The sequence below is a fragment of the Helicoverpa armigera genome, chromosome 29, assembly GCF_030705265.1.
Source record: "Helicoverpa armigera isolate CAAS_96S chromosome 29, ASM3070526v1, whole genome shotgun sequence".
NCBI classification, from domain to species: domain Eukaryota; kingdom Metazoa; phylum Arthropoda; class Insecta; order Lepidoptera; family Noctuidae; genus Helicoverpa; species Helicoverpa armigera.
In genome coordinates, this window is record NC_087148.1 from 2,173,681 (window position 1) to 2,187,048 (window position 13,368).

The 13,368-nt window shown below is 37.8% G+C and overlaps 2 protein-coding genes across 2 annotated transcripts; both read left to right on the forward strand.

The window, feature by feature from the left end:
- The first annotated feature begins 925 nt into the window (after nt 1-925).
- On the forward strand, nt 926-6,957 carry LOC110382318 (HMG box-containing protein 4). Its single transcript, XM_064042761.1, has 8 exons — nt 926-1,059; nt 1,160-1,415; nt 1,871-2,040; nt 2,722-2,843; nt 3,322-3,427; nt 3,649-3,740; nt 4,102-4,230; nt 5,753-6,957. Exons 1-8 carry the CDS (start codon nt 1,050-1,052, stop codon nt 5,915-5,917), a joined length of 1,050 nt encoding a protein of 349 aa, XP_063898831.1. The 5' UTR covers nt 926-1,049; the 3' UTR covers nt 5,918-6,957.
- Nucleotides 6,958-7,836: 879 nt separating this feature from the next.
- Nucleotides 7,837-8,880, forward strand: LOC126054638 (uncharacterized). The gene has a single exon (XM_049840960.2). It carries the CDS (start codon nt 7,837-7,839, stop codon nt 8,878-8,880), a length of 1,044 nt encoding a protein of 347 aa, XP_049696917.2.
- Nucleotides 8,881-13,368: the final 4,488 nt, after the last annotated feature.

Below are 13,368 nucleotides of genomic sequence, written 5' to 3' on the forward strand. Positions count from 1 at the left end.
CAGGATAATTTTATAGAAATTGTAAATTAATGTGGTTTTAAACCAAAAAATTGTAATTGCTTATTTATAATATAAACCCGGAATTATGGGATTCGCTAATATTTATTTGTAGTTATTTATTTATTCTGTTTTCTGCGCACCGTCTTTTCACCACTTAAAAAATTATACCATAATGTTGCCATAGATGAAAAACATTTTTTTTTTCAAGCAATACAAATTTAAATAGTTCCTACTCCATTTTTAACCGACTTAAAGGTAAAGGAGTGTGCAATTTACGCCTTATTAATAAATAAGTTGTTTGAGATCGCTATATTAATATTTATAAAAATACTGGTTTTAAGTTTTTCACCAAAAGTTTTTAGATTTCAGTCTTGCAATGCTATAGACTTGAATATTCCAATATGTATGTACATTTAATAAGACAGTGTTACTCAAATAAAAATATTGATGTTAAATTATGTTTGTTTCATTTCGAAAATCATCATTTAGAAAAAGTTTTAAGCATCATCTACCCAGCCTTTTCCCAGCTATGTTGGGGTCAACTTGCAGTCCAACTGGATGCAGCTGAGTACCAGTGTTTTACATGGAGTGACTGTCTTATCTCAACCCAGTTTCCCGGGGAACTCCTTGGTTAGACTGCTCCACTGGTGTCATACTTATTAACTGTCATTCTGAACCACCGAATGCGCAGTTTCAGTGGTTTACTTTACTATGAATTATTACCAAAGACGTTGAAATGGCAGTCAGAACCCACAATTTAACGTAATTTCTGTTATATTCACAGACCGTCAGCGACCAGCTTTTACAAAAATTAATAACTCCAAAGAGGTTATATTGGCAGCTCAAAAGCCTTCTATTCAAATATTGATGCATAGGCTGAATGGACCTTTTCACTATTGTATCGCGTTATGTCAAATTCAAAATTATCAATCTGTCAACTTGCGTGCAAGTTGCATTTCGTCGTCGTATTTATTTACTGAAAAATAAAGCAAATCTAATAATCCAATCTAAAGTTTTATTCATAATAAGGTTTAACACACTAAAACAACATGCAGGAAGGTAATACACTTAAATAAAATAATGTAGAAGAAGAATTGTGTGCTAAAATAAGGTGCAAAGAATTCCCTCCAAAAATATTGAATTTTGACGAAAATTTCAGATTTGGAAGTCACTGGAATTTCTCGCAGCGGTCGTGTCAGAAAGAAGAGTTCTAAATTAATGGACTTTGAGTCCCCTGATGATATTGAGACGAGATATCGTCGTCAAACTCCTGTGAAGCCGTTTGTCGGGTTTAGGCAGGAAGAGACTGAATTTCAGCAGCAAGAGAGTACCCCTTCGCGTCAGGTTGAGGAAGCAGGCACTGCTTCCGGCAGTGAATCCGATTATTATGATAATCCTGGAGAAAATGCTGATAGGTAAGATTTTTGGTTAAAAGTTCATATTGAATGTAAAAGACAAACATTTACAGAACTAAATCATTTTGCAGTAGTCCCTTACTATTAATGTTTAAATCTAATGTCGCTTCAATCCCCTTTGAAAACTATTCTTACCCTACTTAGGCCTTATAAATATCAGTTTTCTTAAAATTACTGTTTTGTTAAAACAACTCCGCCCCTAAGACAACACACTGACAGTGTATTTTCATATTCAAGTCACAAAATAAATAGTTTTTACTTAGCTTTAAAAAGGGGCCCTAAGGATTGACTCAGTCACATAACAAGAGCCTCTAAGAATAATCCTTGAGGCTCTCTGCTATTTTGTAATTATTTAAGTTACCTGCCTCTATGTATACAAATCATTAAAAATATCAACATTCCTACTTTAAAACTTATTTACCAAAATAATCACAAAACCCCTTTTCTTCTAAAAGTGGTGAACCACAAAATTGCAGCATGGAGTCAGACAGCTCAGCATCAGACGAGGGCTCCACGCGGACTCCCGCTAACTCCCTCTATATGATGGAGAAGAGTAGCAAGAAGAAACTGATAGTTAAAGATGGGAGGGTGATTGGTAGGGCTAAGGCTCAGAGGAAGGATAAAGGTAATTTTATTTCTTGAATTTAGGATTATATCAGTATTTTTGCAAATCAATCAAAGGCGACATTATGAAATACCTGTCTTCTCATGAAAATGCATTTAAGATGAATGTAGCAGTGGGAACAAATAAAGTTTTTATTTGTACCCTATTCACCGAGCCGTGAGCCAAAATTACGGCATCCATTATATTTGATTTCAAATAAGTCTGAAAGGATTACATAAGTTCGACAGACATCGTTCTAAAATATAATTTCTAATGTTGTCAGTGTATAACATCCACGGTTATTTTTAACAAAATATGTTCACTACTTACGTTGTGACTTATAAAGAACCCTTCTTATGGTTTGTGTACCATTTGGCTTATGGCTCCGTGATTAGAGTATAGGTAGATATCAGGTGTGATCGCATTCATTTATTTATTTACTTTGGATTGCCAACAGAGGCTACACCATCAGTATAAAATTTGACGGAATAGTGTGGTTTTTAAAATCGTAGGAATGCCGATTATAACATATTTCTAGTAATTTTGGGTGTATTTGGTTGTATTTCAAATTAGTTCTTGCACAGCTTCACAAAGTTGATGACGAACCACCTTATTAAAGCAGGTACTTCTTAAAACCACGCTTTATGATAAGGTGATAAAAGTTAGGCGCGAACTATAACATTATTTTTTTTTGTTGTAAAGGCAAAACACGCATAACAGCATACATGATGTGGGCTAAGGAAGCACGTAACGAGTTGTTACGCAAACATCCCGATATGGACTTCTCGGCTATCTCCAAGCGTTTAGGCGAGATGTGGTCTAATGTGAGTAAAAGTTTATAATAATATGTTATATTTGCTTCTTAGAAGAAGTTTAATAGGAATGTGGATGAAACCGCAGGCGGGGCCTAGTTGTATATATGAAAAGCAATTGCTGGCAATTGCAAGCTGTTAAACAATTTAGGAGACTCTAGTCTTTTTTGAAATTGGTTAAAAAGTACACTAGTATATTTAAATTTTTGTCTGGATAAAAGTAGTTGTCACTGCTTCCGCCACTGTATAATCTGTTTTCTGTGGGAATAAGTAGCTATTTAACACAGATTTTTTTTTATCCGGTCTTGTAGTATCTGAGATTAGAGCGTTCAAACAAATAAACTCAGCTCATACCTGTCTCCAGTGAGAATACAATTATCTCCATGTGCAATTTCATTGTAATCGTTTCAGTGTTATTAGTGTGGAAGCGTTACAAACATTTCACCACATACTTTCACATTAATAATACATATAAAATTTATGTTAACAGGTAAACTACAACGAGCGGTATCTATGGAAGCGCAAAGCCAAACGGTTTGCCATGCAGAAGGAGCAGAGCAACCAGCCTACTAACAAAATTATTATTTCTAACCCAAGTGAGTTTATTTTTAACTTTGGCTGTAAAAAAGTCATCCAATGAGTTCAAAAGTTGGGAACCCACATAGTTCCATAATAAATAAATAAATAGTAGAAAGTCACAAGGTGGGTTATTCACAAAGTTTAATGGGCAAGAATAGGTGTTTTTATTCAGGCCAGTTCCTGAAGCTTTATAATATTACTATAAAAAGCAGTATTATTAACTTATACATTGTGCCAGGTCGCCCGCTGTCTTCAGCCGGTCCCGGTCGTCCGCGCGGAGCCGCGCGAGCTCCGCCCGCACCCGTCACGCCGCCCTCACAAGCTGTAGTGGTAAGTCTTTACATCATTATCAGCCTTTGTATCGTCCCACTGCTGGGCTGCGGCCTCCTCTCACATATAGAAGGATTGAGTGTTTTTAAAGTAAAGATTAAAAAAAAGTTAAGATGGCTCATAATTTTTCAAGTCTATATAGCCTTAGAAAGATAGATAACGGATAGTCTACAGCACAGTGTATAGTATAAACTATCTGTGTGTCAAATCTTATTTAAATCGGAACACTAGTTTTAGTTAGATGAATCTTCTTGGGAGTGGTCTTTGTATTTTTCCTGATGATCAAAAACTGCTGATATTTAGCTTTCTTAGAATAAATGATTTTCTTTTTATTTACAACGTTACTAATTTCCTTTTGCAGCCGGTATCGACGCTGTGCAGCGCGGGCATGTACCGCGTGACGGGCTGCGGCGCTGTGGACGTGGCGGCGCATCTCCGACTGCTGGGCGAGAGTCTCGCTATCATCGGCGAGAGGCTCAAGGAGCATGAGGTGTGTATTACTAATAAATCATCCTCCGAGCCTTTTCCCAACTATGTTGGGGTCGGCTTCCAGTCTAACCGGATTCAGCTGAGTACCAGTGCTTTACAAGGAGCGACTGCCCTATCTGACCTCCTCAACCCAGTTACCCGGGCAACCCGATGGTTCGGTTAGGTTCCATAGGTTTGTAATACAAATATATGGAAATATATCGTTTTATATACACTTTCTAAGTATATCTTGGACACCAACTGTGTTTCGGATGGTACTTTAAACTGCAGCAATCGTAACGGGCAGTCAGAAGCCAGTAAGTATGACACCAGTCTACCCAAGGTGTATTGGGTTGCCCGGGTAACAGATAGGCAGTTGCTCCTTATAAAACACTGGTACTCAGCTGTATCCGGTTGTTGAGGTCAGCTAGGCAGTCGCTCCCTGTATCTGGGTTGAGGAGGTCAGATAGGCAGTCACTCCTTCTATCTGTGTTGAGGAGGTCAGATAGGCAATCTCTTCTAGTAACTGGGTTGCGGAGGTCAGATAGACAGTCGCTCTTATAACTGGGTTGGGGAAGTCAGATAGACAGTCGCGTGTAACTGGGTTGTTGAGGTCAGATAGGCAGTCGCTCTTATAACTGTGTTGAGGAGGTCAGATAAGCAGTCGTTCCTTATAACTGTTTTGAGGAGGTCAGGTAGGTAGTCGCTGCTAGTATCTGGGTGGAGGAGGTTAGACAGTTGCTCCTCGCGGCACACTGGTACTACCTACATCCGGCTAGAGCGGAAGCCTCGCTGCACAGTGGCTGTGGAGGCTGCTGGTCAGTGTGGACTTGCCGCCGGTATCGACGGCGGCGCATCTCCGACTGCTGGGCGAGAGTCTCGCTATCATCGGCGAGAGGCTCAAGGAGCATGAGGTGTGTATACACTCATATATGGAGATATATAGTTTTATATACACTTTCTAGGTATATGTTAGACACCAACTGTGTTTCGAATGGTGACAGCTGGCATTGAATATCCTCGGCAGTCGTTTAGTCAGAAGCCAGTATGTCTAACACCAGTCTAACCAAGGTGTATAGGGTTGCCCGGGTAACATATACATAGACAGTCGCTCCTTGTAACTGTGTTGAGGAAGTCATATAGGCAGTCGCTCCTCGTAACTGTGTTGAGGAAGTCATATAGGCAGTCGGTCCTTGTAACTGGGTTGAGGAGGTCAGATGTATGCACGTGCATGTACACTGTTTTTAAACGGTTTTATTTAGCTGTCATTAGCGTCACCCCGTTTGTTGTCATTAAGAATGTTCGAAGGCGCTTTCTGTGAAATAATAAGAGGAGCTGACCGGCTCCGATCGCATACTTTTTGTCGGTCTTGCAGACGTTTGGTTCCGATTGCATCTCACGCAGCTGACGCAGCCGATCGGAGCCGATTTCGGTCTGTGTGAAAAGAAAAATGCGCGCCGATACTCTCCGAGCCGGTCTGTCTGAACGGACACTTACGGTGATTGATATACATGTTTTTTCTAAATAAAATATTTTGTCTACAGGGCCAAATAGCAGTATCAGGTTCCGTATCAGTGCTGTTAGACACTCTGCTGTGCTCGCTAGCGCCGCTGCTGAGCGTGTGCCGCGCGCTGCCCGCCATCGCGCCGCCCGCGCCCGTACTGCAGGACACGCTGCACAACATCGCCTATATCATGCCGGGGCTATAGACAACATCTGCTGAACACACACTCAGCAAGGAAAACACGCTGTATAATATCGCTTATCATGCCTGGATTGTAGACACAAAAAAAATAATGATCGGAGATATCAAGGCCTCACTCACTTATAAAAAACAGGTTGTTTAACTTACCTGTTTCTTTATAAGTGAGTGAATAGGATTGTATTGAAATATTATACCTGCACTGATCGGTACCTACCCGTACAGGTTTATCTGTACCGGAAACCTGTTTCTTTATGTAAGCACCCTAACTAAGGGGTATTGGGTTGCCCGGGTAACTGGGTTGAGGAGGTCAGATAGGGCAGTCGCTTCTTGTAAAGCACTGGTACTCAGCTGAAGCCGGTTAGACTGGAAGCCGACCCCAACATGATTGGGAAAAGGCTCGGAGGATGATGATTTATATGACGTCACAATCTTCAATTTCAAAATAATTTCAAACAAATATTACAATTATGTATGCTAATGAATTTTAAGCAAAAAGTGTGAATAAAATTGATTAATGAATGAATTTTTGTTTTTTATTTATGTAATTTAGAACAAACTACTATATTAACAAAATGGGTAAGACACTGGTACTCAGCTGCATCCGGTTAGACTGCATATAGCAATTTTGCTTTGGGATCTCGGAACGTTAGCACAAAATAAATATAGTTAGTTACAAAGTGTGTGCTAGGTATGAATGTAAATGGATGGAGAGGAAGACCTAAGAAAAGATGGATGGATTGCCTGAAAGATGACATGAATAGGAAGGGAGTGAGTGTCAGTATGACGAGTGACAGGGGAAAATGGAAGAGGATGACATATTGCGCCGTCCCCAGATAAAATTTTGAACAGGGCAGGAGGAAGAAGAAATATTAGTTAAAAATTAAAACGACAACAAATTAGAAACAGGATTTCTTCAATGTCCTTTTATTTTTACTCATACAAGTACACAGTCATTAACAGATTACATAATATACAAGAAGTTTAACTTAACCTAAGGCCCAAATTTCACCAAAGCGGAGAAGATTTTACACAACCAATAGAATTTCGTTATCCGAAAGTCTCATCACCGACTACTTATGCCCATTTTTCTGAAAACAACGGTTGTAGGAAGGGCTGCCATCTCGAATTTCGCCAAACCCGGACATTTGGCGTAAATCGCATTATTTCCCCGAACGAGTATGATTGTTTTTAAACAAAATAATACCTAATTTGTAATCCATTTACTATTAACATATACTTGAATTCAATGAGGTGCTTCCTTACATGAAAAGTGTCCGGGTTTTCCCCGGACACTTCTTGAAACCCTGCCCGGACGGCCTCCAAACGAGGACAAATCCGGGGAAACCCGGACGGATGGCAGCCCTAGTTGTAGGTGAACTTTAAATTTATAATCTTTTCTCCGCTCCACTTTGGTGGAGTCTAGGCCTAACACTGACTACAATATTTTGACAACAGTACAATTTGATTAAATAATAAGTTATTATTTAAAACATTAAAACCTAAATTTTCGTTTTAGTTTTGGTCTTCATCGTGAGTGCACGTCTGTCAGTATCGTTGAGCTAAATTGCTGATCTGAGTTGGCGTTGTGAAGTGTTATTCTGAAGAAGTCTCGGTACCTCTCTTACTATCTTGCAGAGGTGCCCATATATCACCGGCGCCATCATTGAATCTGTATTGCGCCATCCTGCTTGTGCACGAAGTAAGAAATATAATTATATTTAACAAATATTGAAAGAGTTGCTGTTGCGGCTGGCCGGGTTCGAGCTCGCGGCGCGCTGTGCGTCGCGCTTGCAGTCCGGAACCTTAACCGCTCGACCACTCGTACAGTGAGACGCTCGGCTCAAAATACCTGTTTCCTTTAGGCGCAACCGTGCGTCATCTTGCGGTGTTCTTGTTACTTACTTAAAACTGCTACCAACAACCATGATGCACTCGCCGCCTAAAAGTCGTTCGGATACCGACCTTTCCAACATCTCAACTGCGGCAGAAAAACTCGCACGGCCAAGCAGCGGCCTTACTTCAGTGGAAGACGCCAACAATCGCAAGCGTAAAAAGCCGGAATCAGAAATACAAGATGCAATTGACACTTTTTCTGCGATAATATATAAAAAACTTGATGATTGGCGTGACGAACTGAGTGATAGCATTAAGAAGATATCGGAGAATGTGACCAGCATTCGGGCGGACCTATCCAGCTTAACACAAACTGCTACAGAGATGAAAAAAGAACTTAATGCTCTTAGAAACAACCACGCCGTTTTGGAGAACAGAATATCAGGCATGGATTCCAAATACATTCTTATTACCCAAGATATCTCTGAGTTGAAAGAATCTATCCAGTTTACCGACGATGCGCATAACGCCTTAAAAAAGCAGTTTGAAACTGTTTCTTCGCAGGCGATTAATTTTGATTCTATTAATAACATTGTGAATGGATTACAGTCTAAGATAGATTCATTAGAACAACAGGCTAGAAGCTGCAACCTCGAAATAAGCAATGTCCCGGAAAAACGGAACGAGAACTTAATTAAGCTAATGGAGAGTATCTGTTCTAACATTAAATTTCCTTTGGGTCAAGCGAACATTATTGCCATTCATCGTGTCCCACACGCACTCAAAGATAACAATAAACCAAAAAACATTATTGTCAAGCTGAGTTCTCGAATATTGAGGGACAACTTACTGAGTGCATTTAGATTGGCAAAGGGCCTCAATTCTGACCAACTTGGGTTCTCTGATAAAGCAAGTCGTATCTACATGCACGAACACTTAACCTTGAGTAGAAAATTGTTGTTTCGCGAATGTCGCGATGCAGCCAAAAAGCATGGTTTCACGTACGTCTGGATCAAACATGGTACGGTACTTATTCGTAAAACCGATAACTCACCAGCATTGGCTATACGATCGCCAGAAGATATATGTAAAATTAAATCTGGAACTGGTACTGTATGTGAACAGGAACAATAGTCTTACATTTAAATCTGAGTATTATAATGACGTAAGTGAAATGTTAATTGTATGGGTCATTGAAGGTTTGAAAGTATTTGTTATTAGCCTATTTTATTATATGTGTCTTGGAGCGATTTTACAGTTGTTACACAATTCTATGGTGATATTGAGATTAGCACTTAATATATTGAACAGTTCACTTTTTAATACTTTATTATTATTACTATATTGCCGAATGTATATTTTTTTAATTTTCAATATGTGTAATGCTTGATAATTTAACTATTTATTATCAGAATTGTAGGGGTATACGTACTAAACTTAACATATTATATATGAATATATTAGCCAATAGCTATGACATTATTATATTAACCGAAACGTGGCTCACTCCACATATATTCGATAGCGAATTCATAGATGAACGGTATGAGGTTTTTAGATGTGACAGAAATCGCGCCGCTACAAATAAAAAGGAGGGCGGTGGAGTGCTTGTAGCCGTCATGAAAACCCTGAACGCAGTTTACTTGTCAACAGAAATATCCATGGATTCATATATTGAACATTTGCTTATACAATTGCCAGGTGACAATAATCATAAATACCTTATTGGTGTAACATATATTCCTCCAAAATCTCCCGAATATGTTTATTCCGTACATTTTGAAAGCCTGCTGACTAATATTGACAAGTATAACTCTAGTGAAATATTCTTACTTGGCGACTATAATTTGCCGGACGTAAACTGGTTTCCCTCTAATAACTACTCCGAGGCATTGCTTTGTGATAGTAATTCATTTGCTAGTGAACATTTAGTAAATTTTATGTCGCTAATCGATGCGTTTCAGTTTAATTCCTTGAGAAACCACAAGAAGCGCATTCTGGATTTGGCTATAAGTAATCACGACTGCTGCTTGCATGTTCCACAGTCTGAACTTTTACCAGTGGATCGCTATCACCCCCCTTTCTGTTTAACTTTCCAATATAAATTAATACGAACGCTTCCGCGGGCGACACTAACGAAATACAATTTGTATAAAGCTGATTATGATTCAATAAATCAGGAGTTGTGTAACGTTGATTGGTTAAATGTTTTCAAAGGTTTGTCAGCTGATGATTCAGTAAACGCACTGTATGATGTTATTTTTCGCACCATCAAGAATTACGCTCCAAAAACTATTAAGAGATCAACGAAATTCCCCGTATGGTTCTCTAAGTCGCTGATTCACATGTTTAAAAACAAAAATAACGCTTGGGTAAAATGGAAAACATACAACAACATATCAGATTACGAGCAATTCTCCTTGCTTAGGCGTAGATTTCAAGCGGAATGTAAAAAAAGTTACAATAATTATATTCATTCGGTTGAGGATAATATAAATAAAAACGTTAAGTATCTTTGGAGTTACATCTCAAACCGTAAGGGTAATCCTGGTATACCCTCTAATATGTCCTATAAAGGTAACTGCGCTAGTGATCCTACAAAAATCTGTAATATGTTTTCCGATTTCTTTTATTCGGTCTATGAGGAATCGACTTTTGATTTAAATAGTTGGTTACCGACGAATGCCTATAACGATGACTGTACTTTATTGAGCAGTATATCATTCAGCCTTGATAAAGTTTTAAAGGCCCTACAATCACTGGACACCACCAAGGGCCCCGGACCTGACGGGATATCGGCATATTACCTCAAAATGACCTCAGATAGTATATGTGTACCCCTTCATATCATATTTAATAAATGTATATCGGAGGGCACATTTCCAGAGATATGGAAAAAAGCACATATAACACCTGTTCATAAATCAGGTTCCAAAAGCGACATTGAAAACTACCGTCCTATCTCTATTTTGCCTGCCTTATCGAAGCTTTTTGAAAGGCTTGTCCATAACGAAATTAGTCCAATATTAAATAATGTAATAATAAAACAACAGCACGGATTTGTTAAAAAAAGGTCCACTATAACAAATCTATTGACCTTCACTGATTTCCTGTTTAACAGTATGGACAAACAAATACAAGTTGATGCTGTCTACACAGATTTTCGGAAAGCTTTCGATAAGGTAGATCATGAACTTCTTTTGACAAAGATAGCCTACAATGGAATACGAGGTGACTTGCTTCGCTGGTTCGCATCCTATGTCTCAAACAGAACTCAAAAAGTAGTTATCAAAGGTCATGAGTCGACGTCCATTAGGGTTACCTCCGGCGTGCCCCAGGGATCTATACTGGGTCCCCTCTTGTTCATCTTATTTATTAACGACATAGACGATTGTTTTAAAAATTCTAAATTCCTTCTTTATGCTGATGATCTGAAAATCTTCAAAAAAATACAGAGTATTGATGACTGCCATAAGTTTCAGGAAGATTTAAACAGATTCTCTATTTACTGCGTAAGAAACAAGATCCAACTCAGTTTTTCAAAATGTTTGGCAGTCACATTCACCAAAAAGAAAAATGTATTTCAGACGACATATAACCTAGACAATGTGCCACTACAAAAGGTAACTTCAGTTAGGGATCTTGGAGTACTACTAGATAGCAAGCTACATCTTGATCAACACATCAATAAAATTATAAGTAACGCATTTCGAATGTTCGGATTTGTTATGAGGTGTATGATTGATTTTAAACGCTGTAATACTTATATTCACTTGTTTAAATCACTCGTAAGATCACAGTTAGAGTATGGTGTACAGATATGGAACCCTTATTACAAAATATATATTGAAAATCTTGAAGCTGTACAATACAAATTTCTTAAAGCTACTCATTATCGGTGCTACCGCAAAATTATGTCCTATGAAAAATTATTAGATTTCTATAAACTTCCTACCCTACAGGCAAGACGTACGTTCCTAGAAACAATGCTACTATATGATTTGTGTAACAACAAGTATGATTGCTCAGATATAACTAATCAATTATGTTATATAGTTCCCCGTACCGTCAATAGGCGCGGGGTGCGCGCTCGTCCACTGTTTGCTGTTTCTTCCAGCCGTACTAACGCTGGACAGCGCGCGCCTCTGTGTCGCATGGTAAAAAATTATAATACTTTGTGCTCGGATCTGGATTTAGACTTTTCTTTTACACATAGTCAATTTAGAAATGTTCTCACTAAAACTATAAAAAGATAGTGTCAATCATTGCTTTAGATATACATATATACATTTTTTTCTTCTTATGTTTTACTTCGCTTCACTTGTTTAAAATTGTCTGTTTCTCATAGTCTGTAATTTTAGTTTTAACTACTCGTGCATGATGTACATTACTATTTGTTTCAGCTGTGGATAACGTCGTGAGTTGCACACTGATGTATACTACTTAACCATTTTGTTAGATTTTTAATAAGTGTGTAATTGTTTGTTATCCCTAATAAATAAAATAAAAATAAAAAAAAATAAAATAAATATTCTGACAACATACACGTAAATTTTCTTAAAACCACTGTTTACTATGAATTTTCGCGTTAAATTTTTAATGTAAACATGTTTTAAGAAAAAAAACGTTCATATTGTCAAAAAAAACTGAGTCTTAAAGTTGAACATAACAAGAAGTTTAGACAGATCATTAATTTATCAAGCTTTTTAATCATAATAAAATGAATTTAGCCTTGTATAAAAGTCAATATGGCTAGAAAGAATATTACTTGCGAGATGACGGCAGATAGAAGAGCATGAGAGAAGAAAACATGCTGCGCCGACCCCAAATAAAATTGGGAAAAAAGGCATATTTTTATCAAACGAGACAACCAATCGTGAACGACGAAGATTCTTAGCAACAATATTGAAATTCACATCCTTTATAGACTAGAATATAAGCCAATATTAAGAAATAATTCAAAAAAAAAAAACAGATTCTATACTCCATTTGAGTGAAACTTTATAATATTAATAAGTATAGATAAACAATCTTTCTCTGTAAAAACTCATTTAAAATATATTCTCAGTAAATAAATATGCAGTAAATACAATTACTTAATCAATTTATTTTATTTATTCATCATCATCATCATCATCTCGTGCATAGGACGTCCACTGCTGAACATAGGCCTCCCCCTTAGATCTCCACAGATACCTGTTGGAGGCGACCTGCATCCAGCGTCTTCCGGATAGTGAATTTATTTATTAACCTTTTCACCGCCACGCCATATCGGTATTCCTATGCCCTGTACGCCAAGCCCGAAAATCTTAATTAAATATCTACTAAAAAATACATAAAAGTAATGATTGAATAGGTTTATTTTGTATTTTTCTGCGACCTGAGTGCTTAGTGCGAGTTTTCGTGAATTTTTTTACGGACTCACATGAGAGCGCGTATACTAAGATTTGTATGGAACAAAAACAGCTCCACCTAGTGTCAAAAATTGGAACCTGTTTTTGTTCCATACAAACAGTGTTGCCAACAGTTGTAGAAGCTTACCACCAGAGTCAACTTTTAAAATCACCAAATTCACCACTAAAAAAATATTGTTTATATTTTATTGTAACCTAAAACAATTTA